At 38.4% G+C, this 21,955-nt stretch overlaps 1 protein-coding gene across 1 annotated transcript; it reads left to right on the top strand.

The window, feature by feature from the left end:
- Nucleotides 1-1,688: 1,688 nt before the first annotated feature.
- Nucleotides 1,689-21,913, top strand: LOC141015402 (integrin alpha-M). Its single transcript, XM_073489467.1, has 30 exons — nt 1,689-1,879; nt 4,029-4,131; nt 4,255-4,373; nt 5,772-5,842; nt 6,015-6,129; nt 6,500-6,627; nt 6,980-7,122; nt 9,570-9,720; nt 10,138-10,288; nt 10,700-10,773; nt 10,966-11,092; nt 13,578-13,714; nt 13,820-13,966; nt 14,057-14,269; nt 14,369-14,502; nt 15,574-15,716; nt 15,804-15,961; nt 16,044-16,169; nt 16,448-16,521; nt 18,653-18,794; nt 18,891-18,989; nt 19,067-19,146; nt 19,242-19,328; nt 19,438-19,507; nt 19,624-19,722; nt 19,866-19,946; nt 20,430-20,540; nt 20,739-20,852; nt 20,932-21,042; nt 21,131-21,913. Exons 1-30 carry the CDS (start codon nt 1,843-1,845, stop codon nt 21,224-21,226), a joined length of 3,441 nt encoding a protein of 1,146 aa, XP_073345568.1. The 5' UTR covers nt 1,689-1,842; the 3' UTR covers nt 21,227-21,913.
- Nucleotides 21,914-21,955: the final 42 nt, after the last annotated feature.

The following is a 21,955-nucleotide window of genomic DNA, read 5'->3' as shown; positions in this document are numbered from 1 at the left end:
GTTATTTTCAGTTGTTTTGTATGTTTTAAAACAAGTCCCCATCTACTTCAGTTGTTACAGAGAATGCTGTGAAATGTTTTGATCAAGGGCGAGTAGATAATGACTTTTCAAAATGAATTTTCATTTTGCGGTGAATGTAATTGTGTGATCATTTCATACACTATTCAAGTGCAGTTTGTTTAAAAGTCGCTGTCTCAAATGAGAAGAGCATCTCAGCACCCAGAGGTCCTTTGGTTGTGTGAAGGAAGATAACTTTGGGGTAACTGCAGTATGTAGTGCACACACAGACGCACACACGCGCTCACACAGAGGCTTCGAGAGCATGTGACAACATTACTAACCTGCCCTTAGAAATCTAATCCAGACACAGCACCACAGCACGCTGATCCTTGACCTTTTCATGACCTTTCTCGATCGTGTCTGCTCGGCAGGAAAGGGTCAACTGGTGACTGGCAAAGGTTGCACAGTCAACCAGTCAAGTTGCAACACTATATCTGTGTTTCATTTTGTGACTCGGCTAGGTTGCCAAAGAAAGACACATTTGAAAAGCACCATGCAGATGGTCAAAGTAATGGACATGGGTGGTGCTGACAATAGTACCAACTTTGTTGTTGGTAGGAAAAGAGGTTCACTTCCTGAACAGAAGCTGAGGGCTGAATGAGTCAACATGCAACATGACAAGGGCACAAAATTAGCAGGGTCGCTCAGTTTATCATCTATCAGACAGAAATGTCTCAAACAGCAAGACAGCAGTGAGCTTTTGATAAGGCATTATCTCTGTCTAATCAGCTCATTTGTCTGTTTCCTTTGACAGTGAAGTATATGTAATTCATAGTTTAAAGTAATTTATGTAATCCATCGTAAATTGATAGATTAACATTCACAGTAGGCGCCTCCACAAACATTTTTCATTTTTAAAATCATACATGAACAGCTGAGGAGAGACATGAAGTCCTACTCATAGTGCATGCCTCTCAAAAACTGGCACACACAGATTGGTTGGCTCACAATTGGGATGAGACAGTGCAGAGGAAGTCTAGCAAAAAGGAGAAATGGATCTTTGTATTTTTAGTTTGTGTTTTCTGTGAGGAGCCCTGTTTGATCAGGGCTTTGGTGAAAAATCATTTGCCTGTTGTAAATGTCTTGATATTAGAAAATATTACTCCCTCTCTCCCTGACTGGAAAAAACTTAGTATCTAAAGAAAACAGGCAATTTTTCACTTGAATTTCCTTTAATATATATTCTTCTATATACATCTGAATACACATAAGGCCATCTTGCTGCTGTTGAATCTGCCATGATGTTTTGAATGATAAAACCATGATGGCTAACATTTACTTCCTTTTTTTATCAGCAAAATATTTGGCACCACACCCAACAACGATGATGTGCTTGTTATTCATGATCTAGTCCTTATTTATCAGCTATGCACCCAATTGAGCATCAGTATCCACTCTTCCTGGTTAGTTTAACCTGTTTGCTCTTAGACTAACTTATAAATAAATTATTTTTTAAGCATTAATCTTTGAGTAAGTGCTTGAGAGATTGGATCTCGATTTAACAATACCCCTGCTTTGTGCAATCAAATGACAACATACAGTGCACTCTTATAAAACAGAAAGTGTGACAATATTTTAACCCCTCCTACATAATAGTTCCTCAAACTAGCTGCCTCAGCTTTGAGTCCACTTATGATTTCTCCATTTTTCTGTCAACATCTTCCTCCTTGACAGTTTCAGTTGTAGAAAAAATTACTAGGGAGCCAGAAATAACATTTCCACATTAATTTGCACAAGTTTAGTGAATATATATCACTTTGTATTTTCCATGGGAGTATCACAATGGATTGGAAAATAACAGCTACCGTATTTTTGTCAGGTAAGACAAGTTTATATCTCCTGATTTTGTCTATTAATTATAAATATTTGTGCCAGCAGTGAAAATATTCTGTAAGTTCCTGCAACATGCTGGAAGTGTAGTAATAAATCATCAGGAAGTGTTATCTGTGTTGTTTTAAAGCCACCAGGGCTGAAAGATAACAGTATGTAGAAAACCTGAATGTTTGTATTTCATTTCCTCTGTGAATCAAACTACCTGCATCAGTATGTGACAAGTGTACTCAAACTCTTGATCCTAAAAAATAGCTTCACCAAGCACAATCCTCTGTGTTTTTTATTTTTATGGTAGAAAACATTTTGCTCGATTTTAAAAGGATACCTAAGTCCTGTCCGAGATCTTATGTTTTTCTTTTTTACAAATACAATTCAATTGCAAGTAATGTAAAAAACAAAACAATTGAGTCAGACTTTTGAGCACTGAGTTATGGCCGTTTAAACGTATGAAATATTGCACACAGTAGATGTAATGGAAGTTTGTAACAAATAGCTCACACCTGCAAGAGTCTGGCAAGTAGTTAAGGAATACATTGTGACATATCAACAATTAAGTCAGGGTCATTAAGATATTCAAAAAGGTCATATACCAAATTTGGTCAGACTGGAGGAGGAGGTATGTGATTCGTTTGTAAAAAAAGAAAAGCACAAAAGTGGGCGTGACTGAATACAGTCTGTTTAGATTGTATGAGTGCTTTATCCACAAGATGCCACTGACAACAACTACAACTAAATACTAGTTAATTGGCCCTTAACCACCTGTGTAACTGAATGTAAGATCTTAAATATATTATCAATCTATCCATTCATAATGCATGTTTGGTTAGCCTGTGCAGAGCTGCAGGGGACTGAAGGTGTTTTATAGTGAAAAGTCTTAAGGGAGAGACATCCTAAATTATTATATTGTTATGAATTAAAATTAACCATAAACAAGCTGCAACAGCCATTATGAGGCTCTTAGGAGTAAAACATGATTGTTTTGCTAAGACCGACCTGACTTGTGACACCGATAGACACAAGAGAGAGATGAAGTGCTTTTTGGCTGTATGAATAAAACTGATTTGATCGATGAGCTGTTATCTGTAGGTGGGGAGGTGGTGAACGACTTCCTGAAGTTGCATTAGTAATATCCTCTGCCACTGGTGGTTGGACTTGATGTACATTCAACATGATCCACTGCCTCAGAATACAACAGAAATAAAATAATACATTGGAAACATTTTTATATAATAGCTCATTAATGTTGCTGTCTTTCTGAAGCTGTAAAGGCCAAAGTAACCTAACAAATGCTGTATTGATGCCAAGAAAAAGCAGAACCTGAGGGTGTAGGTCTCATGGTGATTCATGTGTTCATGTATACGTCTGAAGGAAACTATGACAAAAAAAATATATAATATGACGTCACTATGAAGTGAACAGACATGTAGAAAATGAATTACTATTCATCAGAGGTAAATCTTTTCTTTGTATAATATTGACCATGTTTGGAAACTTCCTGTTGTGGCCAAAAAAGGAGAAAAAAGGGAAGTCTTTGTTTGCACCATATCACTCAATGTGAGAAAATCCCATGCAAAAGCAATTATAGAAAGAGGACCTCCTACATGTTGCCATGTAAAGTAGTACTAAAGTAGAACTGTATCTTTACATTTCAGTTAGTCTATGTTTTATTTTATGTTTTTTGCTATTAGATAATAGATGAAACATCACAGAGAATCAGAATTAAAAGTGGGCAGATAACTGGCTCAAAATATGTTGTTGAATTGAATAATTGTTTTGGGCCACATGTTAGCTTTTGACTTTGGTGCCCCTCTGTGGTATTATCAAAGAATACACTCTGGCAGACATCAACTCACAACTCTCCACCCTGTAAATGCTCTGAAAGCAACACACAGATGATACAACACACTCAGACATACAGCATGTGATCAGAATGATTTTAAAGTACAGTTACACATAGTGGCTTTAAAGCTGTTCATGGTTTGGGTCGAGTGGCTTTGGAGAGAGGCCAGAGGAAACGGGGGTGGGATCTTCTGGCTGCATACTTTCAAAATGTAGCCTGGGCATCACGGTTTTTCCATTTTACCAACCCCAGCTTTAAATCAGAAAAAAATTGTTCCTTCTTTTCTTTTCCTCAGTGTTAAAAGCTGCACTTTGTTTCAATGTCGATCCTGTGGCCTGGAAGTCCGTAACTAACAATGCTGCAGGCTTTGGATACCAGGTGGTGCAGAGAGGATCAGAGTAAGTCAAAGCATGCATGCTGTTGTCAACAAGGGTGGTACTGACAAATCAGTTACGTAGCATTGTCATGTATAGCAACACCATATATAGGCAACTTTCACATGTCTGGCTTTACTTCCTCAGCTTACTAGTCAGTGCTCCTCTTGAACAGTCTTCATCCCGTGAACGGGGGCAAATATATAAGTGCCCCACGACCACCACTTCAAGATCTCCACTCTCCTGCAGCAAACTACCAGTTCCACGTAAGCAGCTTCTCATCCAAATTCTTCATAAAACAATACTTGAATGATTAAAAGATTGTACGCACAAGGATTCTCATTAACTCTTATCATTTAAAAAAATTACAAGCGTGAGGGTTTGGTTTTTGATTCCTGAGGGCAGAGATTTTCAACAGATGGGACCTTGTGTATATCACCTGATAGGTATGGTTTCAGGATATTTCTGGGAAAGTTACTGTAATAGGTCTTAAAAGTTTATTTGACATAAGATTCAGCCTTGAAGATGTATGTTGGCTTAACTTGCCAGAAGATTGAGTAGCTAAACGAAAATGGCCATACTTGCAATTATTCTTCATATTGTTTTCATTTCAAGATCACAAGTTAATTATTGCAAGAAAGCTTGATAATTAACCCATTATATACTGTACTTCAGCCTGTGCCTACAAGAGCTCTTCGCTCTGCTGAACACATCTGCTGTTAGGTTGACCACTGTTTATAAACCTATTGATCATTCTGCCCTGTTTCTACACTATACCATTTATTAAGTTTATAGTACATAACGAACACTCAAACCAGCTACTCGTGGGGTAATGAGTTACTTTTTACATTACTTTTGCATTACTCTCACTTCAAAACATGCAGAAGTATGACTAGGCGTTATAAAATAGAAGAGGGTAATGTTGTTTCTTAGTGGGTTAGGGGGTAGCACAGAAGCTAAAGTATTTTGCAATTAATTACAAATCTTACAAAATGGTCTGATAAATTTTGACATCTCTTGCTGTAGAGGGCTCCCTCAGCTTCTCAAAAAATAGAGTGCCCTTGACTCTTATGTTTTTGTACTTTTTTCTGATAAACTCTGGCATTTAGCCAACACGATTCTTCTTTTATATAAGAGGGTGGTGGCACACTGGTGGAGGTGGCATGGTATAAAAAAAACAACTCATTAAATAAAACCTCAATAAACACGTAATGGTAAAACGTGACTTGACATGGAACTGTAATAATACTACCTAAAGCGTTAATTTTATAATGTGTTACCTGTGTTTATCACTGCTGTTATCACAGAAAAAATAGCTTTGTTATCTTGAGATGATGAAATAATAAACTCATGATCATGGCATTAAAAAAATAATTGCAAGCATGGCCATACTCGGCTTATATATTATTCTACTTTTATATTTATTTATATTTTTTATTTATATTTACTATTCCAACCACTGCTTGTTTTTAAGAATAACAGAAAATAATTATTAGATGGCACTAATGTAGCTTAAACTATCTAATGCTGCTAAAAGTTATGAAATCACACAAGGAAGTATTTTAATAATGGTGGCTGTGGTTTGTTTGGTCACTGACACTGTTGCTATCACAATGTATCCTGAATGACTGTTTGAACATAACTGATGAATGTTGTCAATGCAGTGCCAGAATTTGCAGTCAACACGTCCCTTGGTTTGACAATGACAATAGATCCCACCACACAAAACACACTGGTGAGCTGATGAACTGCAAATATTCACATTACTTTGTTATGAACCCTTTTTCACTTTGATTCATCTCTCTACCATTGTAACAGTCTTCTTGCAGCTTGAAAATGTATTACTTAGGGACAGGAAATAATCAACAGACTTTCTATTAATCAGGACTGACCATGTCTCTTTTCAGGTATGTGGTCCAACCATCCCAAAGGACTGCAAAAGTATCACCTTGTACAATGGTGTCTGCGTTCAGATAGACAGTAATAATGGTGTTAGAGGTCCTGTGCCTTCTTCCCCTGAAGGTAAATATGTTTTTAAGTCATGTTTTAATTATCTTAAAGGCAGAGTTAAAAGCATACCAATAATGATAAAGTGGTGGAAAAGATCTGATAATATCACTCTCACACTTTTTTCACACACAACCCAACATGCATACTGACAGAAATTAGTATTGGAGTATTGTATTGGTTGCATTATCGCACCTTTCCAAGAGGCTTGTCTGTCGTGACGAGTCTAACAGTGCACTTGAGCCCCAGAACAAGCAAACAGACAATATACCTACATGTGATGTTAAAGAAATACAATGAGACATTAAAAAAACTAAGTCATGACTGACTTGAGGGGAAACTGCAAAGACTGTTCAGACGTTGATCCAGCTCTTTTTTTTGACAGAGTGCCGGACCGAAGCAGACATTGCATTTCTGCTGGATGGCTCCGGCAGCGTAGATGGAGCAGATTTTGAAAGAATGAAGGAATTTGTGAAAGCTCTGGTCCGCTCATTCCCAGGAGAAGACACAAAGGTTTGATCACTGAATTCTTTTGAAACCATAGAATGAGCCAGAGAATTGGAAATTCAGCAGTTTTAGGCTGTGTGTGTGTGTGTGTGTGTGTGTGTGTGTGTGTGTGTGTGTGTGTGTGTGTGTGTGTGTGTGTGTGTGTGTGTGTGTGTGTTTTAAAAGTTACAGAAAGTGAGATTAGCAATTGACAAATTTAAACAGTCTACCAAACATCCACCAAGTACCCCCCACCTTCAACTGCTTCTTCATTCTCTTAATTGTCCTCACAGAAAGGTGCTGTTTTATAGATGATTTGACTGTTAAATATTTCAATTTGTAGCCATGCATATTTACATTTGTTTCTTCTTTTTTGCAGTTTGCCATTGTCCAGTTCTCCACAAGCCCCATCATCCATTATTACTTTAATACATTTGATGCTAATAACTGGCAAAATCAAATTCAGACAATAAGACAGTTTGGTGGATGGACTTACACAGCTGCCGCCATCAGACATGTTGTGTAAGTGCTGTCATGATGCTAATGTGAGACATTACCTTATGATGATTTTATATAGCAAACTTTATTGTTCCCATAAAGTTAAACGGTAACACTAACATTAATAATCATCAGTAAATGGGCAGTTTGTAAATTATGGCCAAAATTATCATTTTAAACATAAATACAAACATGATAAACAGAGTACGGATGAAACAATAGAGTTGACATTATGTCAATGATGTCTATGTATTGTGATGCAGAGATGTATACTGAAGTAACTATGCTAACCAGCTAGCATGGGCACGTCCTTTGTACCTCAAGAGGTGATAGTCCAAAACCCCCCGTAGCTTCAGCTGGGAGATGCCGCTTTGAGCAGTCAGTAGACTGGAAAAGTGCGATTGAAATGCAAGTCCATTTACCATTTACCATTTGCCATGTATGTGTGTGGCAATTTTACAATGTTTCAGATGCTCTCTTAGCTTTTAGTGCAGTGTTTCTCAACGGGGGCTTTCAGAGATTGTCAGGGGACGCTTGAAGCGATAGTTTTGAAAGGGGGCATTGTCTGCAAGTTTACACCAGTTGAAACTTGCATCTACTCGCAAGGGAGGGCGGAGTTCCCCCTCAGATTTTGAGACATTTATTCAAAGTTTTTATTGGGTGCTGCATTATTCGCTGTACTTTTGCTACTTTCACTTCAAAAGAGAGATCTCTCCTTGTCATGAGGCTGTCATCAGTGCGATGCGCAAGGGGCGGGGCAGCTCTCTCAGCCTGCATGCACACAGACCTGCTCTGATGAAAGTGTGCTTAAAAGTCTGTTCACTAAAGCTGATGCAGACAAGGCTCATTGCCACAAGTGCAGCGAGTCCTAGTCTGCAGATTGTATTTACAACAGTGGTGTTGCACTCAAAAATTGTGGCACCAAATCACACAAAATGCCAATTTCTACAAAATGTTGCTTAAATTAAATTAAGGGGTAATAATCAGTAGACCTAGCAATACACATTATACATAATAATAATAATAATAATACATAAGGCCGCAGGTTTCATGATAATGAGTGAAATCTGTTGAAAAGAAATCTATGAACTTTCTGATATGACTGAATAATAACAATATAGTAAGGATATAAACAAACAAATAAGTAAGATAATATTATAGCAAAAAACATGTAATGATGTAAATAGTATAAATAATAGCATGAGTAACAATCATAATAGCAATAATAATTATAAACAGATCAATCATCAGCATTCAGGGAAGACAATTAGACTATTTTTTATTTGTCCCCGACTGACGTGTCTTGTCATCCCTGAAGTCAAAGTCCTGATCAGAGCTGCTGTAAATCACATCTGTACTGTATCCATGGACCTATTCCTACTGGACACAGCCCTCGAGGCGGAGCCCCATTCATTTCTATGAAAGCTGCTCAGTGGCGCATGAAGCCAAAAAACACTCGACTTCTGCCCGGGGCTCTTCCGCATAGCTTCTGCATTGTGCAGCCCATAGAACATACGCACTAGAGACATCTGCCAACCGAACTAACTTCCGGTTAAGCGCCCGGCGAACTTGAGTGGGATAAAATAATTTAATTGTGTGTCTCTTCTAGACTTTCCAAATGTTATTAGACCGAATGGCTCAAATTTTGATAGTGAAACAAGTCATTTCCCGAGGGTTGTGACACTCCAAAAAATATATCCACCGTTTTACAGACCCTTCTTTCACAATGTTAGCTTATGGGAAAAGTCTTTTTGGGCTGCAGTGCATCATGTGATGATGTAATTACACGGTTTGGCCAAAACGAAAACAGGCTTCAGAACCTGGCACTCCTCCTGGGGGCTTGACTGTATCCCCTGTATTCAAACTGGCATCCATCTTGTTCAGTCCCAGTTCATTGTCCAGCCATGTTCACTGTTAGGCTGCTAAGCCAGGTTGAGCTGAACCTCATTGCCTGCGGCGCCTCCCCTTTTGATCTAAGTCATGGCTCAGGCAACACGCTACCCCCTATAGTTTTGGAGCTAACTTTGAATCCTGCACGTATATTACAAATTATCCCTTTAATAAATAGTAAATTAATAGTTTAATATTTATTTTTTTGTTACTGGTAACAAACAATTACATTAAAATTAACAATGTTTACTAAATGTTAGTAATGTTATAACTTTTTAAACAATTTTATTAGTGGTTTGTGTGAGATAAAAATTGTCTATAAAAAATATATTCCATCAGAGCTGATAACATAAGAGATGATAACAATTACATTTTGATCACATTAGTAAACTATTATTTACTTTTTGTTGCACACATTATTTAATATACTAATGTTTGAATACATATTTGCATCTGTCATTTAGGATTTAGGTGAACTAACCCTTTAGTGGGTTTTCTTAACGATACAAGATATTTCATTTATATGAAAACGACTAAATGTACTAAAAGAATGTATTGAAAGCAGGTCTGTCTTTTGTCAGCAACTATGTCTTCACAGCAGAAAGAGGTTCCAGGCCAAATGTAAAGAAGGTTCTGATAGTAATTACAGACGGACAATCTAATGACCGGGATGACTTGGACAGGGCAGCAGATTCAGCTGAAAGTAAAAAGATTGTTCGATTTGCTATTGGGGTAAGTTGTATTGATATACCTTTGATTTATCACGTCTTTATAAAATGTATGCTACTATTTAAAACCGTTGTGGTTCTGTAATGATCTTACACTTTACTGGACTGGAAAACAAATCAAATTTAAAGGGGAAATGATTCTAATAAGTAATTCTTTTGGGGCCCAAACTATTTGAAATATTAATGATAGTAATTAAATAATACATTGGGTGTCTCAGTTATATTGTTTTGATTATGTTTATATCACCATTATTGAATAAAAGAAGAAATAATGAGAATGTATTTTCAAAAATGTTAAATGTTCATAGTTTCTAACTAAACTCTTGCCGATTAAAGAATACATTTGAGTGTCAGTTATATGAATAGACTCTATATTTAACAACAAGTTCAAAACCTCTAAAATTTTTCTCAACATCTCTAGGTGGGGACTGCATTTCATAGACCGGATGCAAAACAGGAACTGGGAACCATTGCATCTTCTCCCCCAACAGACCATGTGTTTCAAGTGGAGAGCTTTGTTGCACTTGAAAAAATAAGACAGAATTTGCAGGAGAAAATCTTCTCTATCGAAGGTATAGATGCTAACTTACCATAACAGTATGCCAACATTTTTGGATTTTCAGAAATAAACGTAAATATTTAGTTCCAAAGGATAAAAAGGTAAAAGTCACATTTTAAGCTATCAGGTCATTTGACATTAGTGAAATCAACACTTTGAGTAAATAGTCTTACCTGCTATACTAAAATACTTTAACAAACAAGAAATAATCATTGGCAATTACTTCTTGGGGCCATGATAAAATTGTAAATCTATGTACTGTTTCAGTCTAAGCATGAACTTGTAAATCAGAGTTGTTTTATTGAGTTTGTCGTTGTAAATACACTGGATAGGTCTTATGGAACTGTGGAATGCAACTGGCGTGCAGTTCATAGTTTCGTGCTGCATAATGAAACCTTCATGCTCATTTATGTTGCTGTTACAGGATCTCAAGCAAGTGGAAATACACTGGAAATGGAAATGTCTCAAGAGGGATTCAGAGCAGCTTATGTGCCTGGGGTAATTTAAAAAAAAACACTGGAAATGCACTGGACAATAAAGTGTTAGACACATAGACTCACACTCTGTGGCTGAAAAGCACACACAGTGATACACTTACACAGAATCCAGATTTAAAATAATGATGCAGTAAGTCTTTTCTCTGGCTGATGTTTTCGTGCCAAATACATTTTCTTTAAATTTCTCTCCAAGCGGCAGGGATTTCAGATGACTGTTGTTGGCGCCAACCAGTGGAAGGGAGGCTTCCTGCGATACACAAGCACTGGCGGGAAAGGGAAGTCTTATTTGCCTGATTACATGGAGACTGACAGTTATCTGGGTATGAATATGACGCTATTAACTAACTTACACATGTAGATGTAATCCTTCAGTTTGTCTTTCCATCTTTTGGAATGAATGACAAAAAAGGAGTCAAAGGTATGAAGGTCTGTGTATGAGCATTGTTTTGGTTTTTGTTCCTATTTAATCTCACAAGGGAAATATGACAAAGGATTGTATTTTTGAAAAAGGAGGTGACAGCAAGGTTAGTCAAAGATAAATGACTTGTATTTCTATAGCGCTGTTCCAGTCTACTGACCGCTCAAAGCACTTTCCTACGCTTGTCATATTCACCCATTCATACACTGATGGCAGAGGCTTCCATGCAGGGTGCCGACCTGCTCATCAGGAGAATTTTGGTTTCAGTATCTTGCTCAAGGATGCTTTGATTTGCCGCCGGGGGGGCTGGGGATTTGAACCAGCCGCCTTCCGATTACTGGACGACCCACTCTACCTCCTTAGCTACAGCAGCCCAACAGAGCTACAGCCGCCCCAAAGACTATTCAAAGAAACAAATACCACACCTGCTATTGAGCCTGTTGGTAGACCTAATTCAGAGTAGAGCACAGAAGGCAGTAAGTTATAAACAAATCCTGGAAGAGCAGCTAATGTAGAAATTTTTATGGTTTTGCAAATGTCTTTTGAGGAGACCAACGTGAAAACTCTTCATGTGTATATATATATATATATATATATATATATATATATATATATATATATATATATATATATATATATATATATATATATATATATATATATACAGTCATGGAAAAAATTATTAGACCACCCTTGTTTTCTTCAATTTCTTGTTCATTTTAATGCCTGGTTCAACTAAAGGTACATTTGTTTGGACAAATATAATGATAACAACAAAAATAGCTCGTAAGAGTTTAATTTAAGAGCTGATATCTAGCCATTTTCCATGGTTTTCTTGATAGTAACCAAAATCACTTAAGTTCTTACATCAATAGCTATGGCACTGTACTGCCAAAAACACTGCTTTTAAGCATTCCATGTTTTCTTTTCTGTTTGCTTTAAACACATGATACACACAGGAGTTAGTACTTGATTGCGTAACCATTGTTTTTGATGACTGAAGCCATGCGTCTTGGCATGCTCTCCACCAGCTTCTGACATTGTTCTGCTGTCACAGCAGCCCATTCCTGTTGCACAAATTCAAACAAATTTGCTTTGTTTTTGGGCTTGTGGTTCTCCATTTTGAGTTTGATGATTTTCCATAGGTTTTCAACTGGATTCAGATCTGGTGATTGAGCAGGCGAAGGCATGGTGCGAATGTTGTGGTTCTCCATCCAGGCTTTAACTGACCTTGCTGTGTGGCAAGGGGCATTGTCTTGTTGGAAAATCCAGTCATTCGAGGCAGGAAAGAGTTTTCCAGCTGATGGAAGAAGACTGTTTTCAAGAGTAGCCCTGTACATGACCTGGTTCATTCGCCCTTCACACAATTGCATTTGCCCTGTTCCACTCATACTGAAACAACCCCAGATCATCACTGATCCACCCCCATGTTTTACTGTAGGGGCAAGACAGTCTGGTTTGTAGGCTTCTCCAGGCCTCCTCCTAACCAGTAAGTTAGCTGGAGTGGGCATCAACTCAAAATTGGATTCATCACTGAAGAGAACCTTAGCCCAATCATCAACAGTCCAATCCTTGTGATCCCTAGCAAAGAGTAACCGGGCCTTCCTGTGCCTTTCGTTGATGAAGGGCTTCTTCCGTGCTCTGTGTGACTTCAGACCAGCTTCAACAAGTCGGTTTCGAACTGTCCTTGCCGAACAAGTCACATTTCTCGACAGTGCCCACTCATTTTTAAGGTCCCTGGAGGTCTGACGACGATTCCTGACACAGGAACGGACGAGTGCACGGTCATCTCGTGGGGTAGAGAGACGTTTCCTGCCGCGGCCAGGTAGCAATTTGGTAGTGCCGTGTTCGGCTTTTTTTTTCTTGTTGTAATGAACAGCTGTCTTGGAGATCTTTAGTTTTTTTGCTACCTGTCTCTCACTCATGCCAATTTCCAGCAGTGCCAAGATGGCTGCCTTTGTGGCTTCACATAATTCTTTTGTTTTAGGCATTATGTGAGAGCTGACAACTTCTGAGTTGTGCTATGGCTTGAATGTAAGCAGGATACCACTCTAAGCCTTTGCATGTGCAGTGCTGCTTATGACATGACATGGCCTCTTATATACCCTGGGAATACAATTAAGCTTAAGAATGTCAAATAGGACATAAAGTATTATGTGATCAGCTGCATTTTTTGTCGTGTTCATTGTATTATACCTTTAGTGGTACCAGGTATTAAAATAAACAAGAAATTGAAGAAAACAAGGGTGGTCTAATAATTTTTTCCATGACTGTGTATATATATATATATATATATATATATATATATGTACACACACACACATATCCACAGTTGGCCAACCCTTTAGATATTAATGGATAACTTATGTTTGACTCTTGAACTCTAGGTTACTCCATTGCAGTTGCCAACACGAGGCAAGGCCCATTGACAATTGTTGGTGCTCCAAGATATAAACACCGAGGAATTGTGATGACAGTTGAGGCAAAGGGAAGATACAAAAAGATTGACCCCCATGAATGGAAGGTGTGTATTTACAATCAGTTAAGATGGGTAGACGGTCCTAAAAGACAGTGTGACGCACATTCAAAAAAATACTGGTTGATCTCTTCTTTTATTTGATTATTACAGTATCAGAGCGGCGAATACTTTGGGGCAGAGGTTTGTGCCATGGATGTTGATCGTGACTCCTTCACTGACCTGATCTTCATATCTGCCCCTATGTTCGTGGACACTGACAGAGAGGGAAGAGTTTACGTTTGTGAATTATCTGGTTTGGTAAATGACAGTTTTATCGAGTGCCATTAATCCAATGTGTTTATTCACTGGCAACGCAAACATTAACTCTCATCCTTATATTTTCACCAGAATGTCGATTGTCACTTACATTCTCCATCAGTATTAAGAGGGGATGCATCTGACAAAGGAAGGTTTGGCTCTTCTCTTGCTGTACTGCCTGATCTTAACAGAGATGGTTTCAATGATTTGGCCGTTGGAGCTCCTTTGGAGAACGACGGTCAAGGCAGCATCTACATATTCCACGGTGAAGGAAGAGGAAGAATCAGTCTTTCTTACTCACAGGTGAGTGAGATCAAAGAAGATCCTGAAGTATGGCTTCCTGTTTGCCACTGTATTTAATATTAAACCAATTTGATGAATTTAATATTTCCATTTACACAGAGAATTGCTGGCCCTAAAGTCAGGTCAGGGCTGAAGTTCTTCGGCATGTCAATCAGTCAGTCATCTTTTGACCATAGTATGGACGGTTTGCCCGACTTAGCGGTGGGTTCAAAGGGCACAGTTGTCTTACTCAGGTAAGTCCAAGAGGCTCCTGTCATACATTGTACTTTCTAGTATAATTCTACCATTTGTGTTCATTTTTAAGGGTTAATTAAACTTGAGCTTTGCAGTGTGCTGTGTGTGTACTAATTAAGGACACAACTGTTCATTAAAGGATTGTATCAGACAGCTAAGATATCCAGTTTTATTAGGATATTTAATCTCAGAACCAAAGGTTATTCACATGTATTTTCAACCCAGGTCATCAAATACCGATGGCACTTTGTCACGCCCCTTTGCGACTCATGAAGTCTCCTGTAGCTTCTGTATGTGATGCGTAAAATCTTTAGGTGAAGTGGCAGTTTAGTTAGGTTTAGGCACAAAAACTACTTTGTTAGGCTTAGGAAAAAATCAATTATGTTTGGTTTTACACGGAATGCAAATTCTGTTCTCATGGGTGAAGGTCCTCACCCACCATTCAACCCCAACTTTTCCTGTATACTATATCGGGTGGAGCAGTTGCTCTGATCGTCTCATTTTTCTGCAGATGTGTTTACATTTAAGTTGGTTTAAAGCCAGGTGTGTCTCTCATAGCACTTTTACAACAAAATATGTGTGTATATGCAGGTTTTTAAACAAGGGCTAACCGTTTAAAAGTAGCCGTTCGATGCCTTCCTCAATGCCAGGAGAGTTTGCCTTTCTGTTTTTTTAAAACTTGTTTCTTTCTCATCTCTGTTGTGACTTGCGCATGTACTATACCAATCAGGCAGCTGACAAGCCACTAACAACGGTTACATTTTTAATATCTTCTATTTCAGTTTCTCTTTCAAATTCAGCGCCAACTGAACAAGACAGATGGAAAAGTATTAACAAGCCACAATCTTAACTTCAACACACATCATATCACGTCGTCTGATGAGGGGTGAAAATTAATGCGGGAGTCAATGCCGATTGTATTGTTTTTTTTTTTTTGTCCAGTGTGAAAGTGGTAATACAGACACAGAAGGCAACCTTTAGCATCAGTATGAGACACAGAGGGAAATGTCAGTATTTGGCACCTTTGAAATGTAACTGGACTCATATTTTACTGCTCTGTCCATTTCCAGATCAAAGCCCATAGTAATGGTGGAAGCTCAGATGACATTCAGCCCAAACCAAATCCCGACTCAGAACTCAGACTGCTCAACACCTTTGAAGAACACAGCTAAAATCTGCTTCACCATGACCAGACACTCTGAAGTAGCACAAGGTTCCTGATTCGCCACTGTCCATCCATTTAGATACATTTATGTGTGTGCACCAATAGCCTCTTAATGAAAGTCTAATCTATTCTCAGCTCGAGCAAGGATCAACTTTACTTTAACGCTGGATGCCACCCGCAAGGTCCCAAACAACCGAGCTTACATCAATGAGAAACAACGAGTGCAGACCGGATCAACTGATGTTAACTTAGGACAGCCTCCTGGGTGCGTTACTGTGAACTTCTTTGTTGAGGTGAGTTTTTAGACGTACACCTTGTTTAAAAAGGGTAGAATATGGGCTTTTGAACATCATCGATACTGCCCTCTTCTTGCAGGCTTGTCCAGAAGATGCTCTCAACTCACTCTCCAATGAACTCAGATTCACATTTGACGGTTTGCCTTCCAACACAAATCTCAGACCAAGTCTCGCCCAGCAGGCTCAAACAACAACCATTCATCCTGTAAGTGATCATTAAAGACACTCTGTTAATTGTTCAGTCTGAACTTGCTCATATTTCTTAAATTATCTGTCAGAATGTTAACTGAACAACACGTTAGCTACTGTGTGGAGCTCTGCAGTGCTTTGAAATACACAGGAATCGTCATGCCTTCTAAATAATGTCCGATTTTACCAATGATTTACCTGTAAGAGTAGGCAGTCAGACTTTCAGGTCCTTGCCGGCTGTTTGCTATGACACTTTCTGAGCCAAAAAGGTTTACTTTATACTCTCTTCCACAGTTAGGGTTCGAAATCAACTGCGGCACTGACAACAAATGTGTAGACAAACTGAAAGTGGATTTCAACTTTACCAGGTGAGTTACAAAAATGAAGCCTAAAGAGCCCTCCACAACAAGAGCAGTCACTATGACAATAATTATAATGTTATAACCAAGACTGATTTATTAGAGTAAATCATCTAATCATATTTCCTCAATGCCAACAATTAGCCTACTTAAAAGCGGTTGGCGCACAGCTGCATTCATGCAACATTATGTAGTAAAAAAAATAGCCCCAAAAATCAAGCTCATTGATTGGCTGTCAGTGTTTGTCATTCATTAAATCATTCTGAAAGTGATCCCAACAATATCGTCATCACTGTCATTGTCATTATCGCTGTGGTGTGGACTCATCCACTTGAGTTAGAATGATTTGTAAAGCAATATATTTATTGTTATTGTTATAGCTCTTGGTGTGGACAGCCCTTAACTTGGGTGTGTAGTAGAGATAGACCAATATCGTTTTTTCAGGGCCGATACCGATTTTTAGTAGTCAAGGAGGCCGATAACCGATATTTGGAGCCAATCTTCATTTGCAGTAAAAGGGAAAATATTGGCGTCAAAATTTTGAATAATACAAACTCCAACACTTAACTTCGTTTAAATGCCTTTAAGCATATGTTTATTAAACAGCTTATCAGATTTGCAACATGTTAAAGGTTTTTTTTTATCTTAGACAATAGACATCTTTGTTTTAAAATTCTAACAAAAAGTGCAGGGAGCTCCCAGGCTCAGCAGCATGTCTTATAAAGTTAAATGAAAACTTAAACAAATAAATAGCTCCCTAAAGTTTTCTACAGTAAATAAAGTTTTCCAAAATTTCAATATAACTAAAATGTTAATCTTTCACTTTGTTTTTAAGTACAAACAAACTACGGACTATTTCCATATCGATATTATCAGCAACCTTGTTTCGAGTGATTAACATGCCATCTGGAGGGACTGCGAGCGAGCAGAGCTGCCGCTTATGTTTATATAACGTTAATGGGCTCACAGTAATGTTACTAGTAGTTGTTGTGTATAGAGGACTTGGATGTTTATTACAATTTTAGGAGAGTCTGCTGCCTTAACTTACCTTCGAAACCAAGCCCCCAGGAACAGCGCTGGGCTTTGAATCCAGTTTTACATGGTGGCCAAACAGTGGAATTACAACTTCCGGGTCCGTCACGTGATGCACACTGGCCCAAAAAAACTTTTTCCCATAGACTTACATTGTGAAAGAGACGTCTGTAAATCAGCGGATAATTTTTTTTTGAGTGTCACAACCCCCGCGAAATGACTCGTTTTACTAGCAGAATTAAAAAAGAGGTCGATGCCGATATGCGTCAAAATGCCGAATATCGGCACTGATAATCGGCCCGGCCGATAATCGGTCTATCCCTAGTGTGTGGTCACTTTCCTCTTTTCCACAAGTACAAAGAGTTTGCACGCTCTTCTATTTTATTTTTTTATTTTTTTTATCAGTTTCACAGACCACAGATAATTCAGTGATGTTGTATGAAGTCTTTTTGTACCTACTGGAACCCCAGACCTCAATGTGTAATGCCCTTAGCCATACTAGTGGCATGGCTCCAGGGCCAGGAGTGTTGGTGTTTCTGTAGCAGGCAGACAGGTGGTCCACTGCTGTGGTCCAGATTGAAATATTTCATCTATCATATGGACTGCCATGAAATTTAGTCCAGACATTCATGGTGCCCAGACGATTAATCTTGAGGACTTTGGTGATCCTCTTCTGCCACCAAATGGAAGATGGAATGGCTCAAAATGTTGTACAGATGTTCCCAGAGAATTCATCCAAGAACATCTTTAGGTTTTAATTAATGTTTTTACTAGAAAAGCCCCAACAATTATTGGGTGTATTGTGATGGCATGTGGTGCACACATTCATGCCCCCTTCAGGATTAATTGTAACTTTTTGTATCTAGCATCATCATCATCATGTTTCTCCAGACCTTTAATTTTAAGGCCAAATACCTTTTAAAAACATAAAAAACATTCCCATCATCCTCTGCTGTGCTCTGTGATTTGCGCTAATTAGCATGTGAGCAAGTTAACAGGCTAAACTAAGATGGTAAACAAGACGTTAGCATTTAGCCAAAAGCATGGCTGTAGTTCGGAGTCTTCTTTTTCTTATACCCTCATTTTCTTTTTCCTCATAATCCGTCAGCTCCTCAGTTGTTAAAGTGGGCATTGATGCGCTGTTGAATGTCACCGTCTCAGTGGAGAACACCGAGGAGAACTCCTACAACAGCCGTGTCATTGTGACATACCCATATGGACTCTCCTATAGGAAGTTTACAATCCTGCAGGTATGGCGTCAGGATCAAGTCTGTTTCAATTCATCTGAGATCAGCTGTCGTGTGTGCTTTCATTTCTTCTTTCATTAAAATCTCTTTTTAATAAAGGGAAGAATCGAGTGCAGCTCCCTGGACAGTGAAGATGGCTTGTCCCGAGGAAAGACAGATTGCACTATTGACAAGCCTATTTTCAAGAGCAACACTAAGGTTTGTTTTTTGTACAGGAGGATCTCCTCTCACCGCTGCAGAAAGAGGAGGTAATCTGATCTCTTATTTCACTTCAGGCTATCTTCATCATCTCCTATGGGATTGAAACCAATAGTCAACTTGACAAGAAGATTAATGTCACTGCAAGGGCTACCAGGTACTGTTCAGTATGCACAACAATATGCAAGAATGTACAGTATGTATGCAATAGTGCTATAACCATTTCTACAAATAACTTTACCTCTCTGTTAGTGGGAATCTGGAGCACTCCAGCTCAAGCGAACTCTACAAAATGCAAGCGATTGATGTGAAGTACAGCATTTTTGTAACAATGCAAAGGTTTGTGTTGTTCTATGTGAAGCGAAAGACATGATTTAAAAAGTAATAATTATTTTAAGTTGACATTTCATTATGCAATATTAATCAACTGTTTAATATGTCTGTTTAGTTCCCTCAGCTACACCAATTTCACTTACAGATACAATAATTTGCAGAAACCATTCAAGCAATCAATTGAGGTAAAATATCTTATCATAATACCAGTATTAGTTAATCAACTTGATTCAGGTGTTACTTTAAAGCTCATTGAGTCTGTTTAGCCTGCCAACCTTTTAATTTCCTCCTTTTCTCACAGGTTGTAAATCATATCAGAGCACTGAATTTAACTGTGGTGATCAAGGTGCCAGTAAAGCTCGGTGATAAAGACATCTGGGTGGATTCCAGCAGCTTGCAGGTAACGTGGGAACTAATAGTTACTGAACCAATGAAAATGTATTAAATGTAGCTGTTTTTACAGCCTCGTGGAAGGGTGGGTATGGTTATATGGGGAGCAGATCTTGTTCTCTGTTAAATTGACTTGAATCGGCTCTATTTCAGTTTCCAGACTGCCAACCAGACAAAGATGACGGACCTCGTGTCACAGATTTTGTAGCCCAAATAAAGAAAAATAAGAAAGTGGTAAGTTTTTAACTTTTCCTGAACAGTGTGTGTGTGTGTTTCTTTTTTTTGTTAAGTCAAATAAATAAACTGGCTGGGTTCCTACTTAGTACGGAAAAGTATGGAATTTGATTTTAGTAATGTTCAGGTCTGGATAGGTATGGAAAAAAGAAAAGAAAGTATGAAAAAGTATTTTTTCTGGCACCTTCGTGATTCACATGGATCTGAAGAGTTCTTGGGGCTTTTTCTATCAACTGGCCCCTCTTCTGTTCCCGTTGCTCAGTTCAGCTGAACAGCAGGTGCCCAGCTGCTTTATAATGTGTCGTTTCTGCCCATTGCTTGGGTGGTGAGTGCAAAGATCTGTCTCAGGGTGCCAAGGCAGAACTCCAATGAAGTTTAGGGTGCTCTGCACATACTCATAGAACTGGTGTGACAGTCACATACCTACTATTTTTTCATCCCACTGGAGTTGGCAGGCTTTTTAACGGCTATCTCTGCTTTCAGGACTGCTCTGTTGCAAAGTGCAAAGTGTTCAAGTGCACCAGGTTCATGGGAAGATTGGAGAGGAAAACCTACAATATCACTGCCAACCTTAGTTCTGGATGGATAGAGCAGGTAATGCATGTATAATGTTGTATGTAGACAGATTGATTCATGAGTTTACATATTATTCATATTTTAAGTGCATTTGGATGTATTTTGTTTCCAACTGGTATGAAGTGGTAAAATGTCTGTGTTAAAATTTTCGAAATTATTATTTTCAGAAGAAATGTGTCAATAGGCTCATCCTACTCTCTTTTTGTTCTCAAACAGATTGGACTTCCATCTGCCAAATTCATGTTGACCAGCACCGCCAGTCTGGAGTACGACGAAAACCAGTACATCTACTTTTCAACATCGTCTAATAACAACCCTCCTGTTCACAAGGTGATTACACATTATTTTTATTTATTTGTGTTTTACAAGAGCTTGAACTCGACCCACATTCTGTCATCTCATCTCTCAGACTGAGGCAGTGGTGGAGGTGTATCCTGAACCAGACTTTACCAAAGAGATTGTCGGAGGATCCCTTGGAGGGTTGGCATTACTGGCTTTGCTCACTGCAGGCCTGTATAAGGTGACAGCTATTCTCATATCTAGTTTGGCTCTTTTGATTTATTTATCATGTATGTGTTCATATAACTTTCTTTGTTTTGGACTCTTAGGCTGGATTTTTCAAGAGTAAATACAAGCAGATGATTGATGAAAATACAGCGGCAGGGGGTGATGGAGGTGGACCCGCACCAGAACCAGAAGCATAAAATGATGGCTGATACAGCCGACCACTAAACAACACACCTGTTTCATCACAGCGGTGCGGTTATCTCTGACCAGTTCACCCATACCACTACTCACAGTTCCGTACCACCACTTTCAATTCATGAAACTATAAAGCTTGGCTGTGTCTGATATCACTATCTTGTTCATTGTTTCCTAACACAGAGGTTCTCAACCTTTTTCCAACAAGGGGTCACAAGTTAGGAAGTTAAAGTAAGTGAATACAGCCTAGTTTTACGTCTTCAGCATTGTGCAGAAAGTCTTGATGCATTTATGGTGAAGAGAGGGCACTTACCACATTTTGTCCACTGGAAGGGCAACATATAGGGGCACTTTTACTGTGTGTTTTTAACATAGGCTTTACAAAATGTAATTTTTTTATCCAAAAATTTCAACCAGATAGCCCATTGTTGGGCTACAATGAAACATTTCTGAATTTGTATTTTTGCAAAATGTGTTTGCTATTGCTAAAATTTGTAAAATTTGCTTTATAGTGGAAAAAAACTCCAGTAAGATCAGGTGGATTCTGTTTTTTGTCACATATTGCAATATAAAACTGCTGAAATACAAAATTGTATGCTGAATACCTGCTCACTTGCAAAAAATAACTACTTGATGAAACTTTTATTGGCACTGAATTGCTTTACTTTGTGAATAAATTATCAAATGTGCACTATTGATGTAAGAGTTCTGATTTAAGTAAAAAGACACAT

This window comes from Pagrus major, chromosome 20 (assembly GCF_040436345.1).
Source record: "Pagrus major chromosome 20, Pma_NU_1.0".
NCBI classification, from domain to species: domain Eukaryota; kingdom Metazoa; phylum Chordata; class Actinopteri; order Spariformes; family Sparidae; genus Pagrus; species Pagrus major.
Note: the sequence above shows the minus strand (reverse complement) of the source record. Positions and strands in the feature narration are given on the sequence as shown.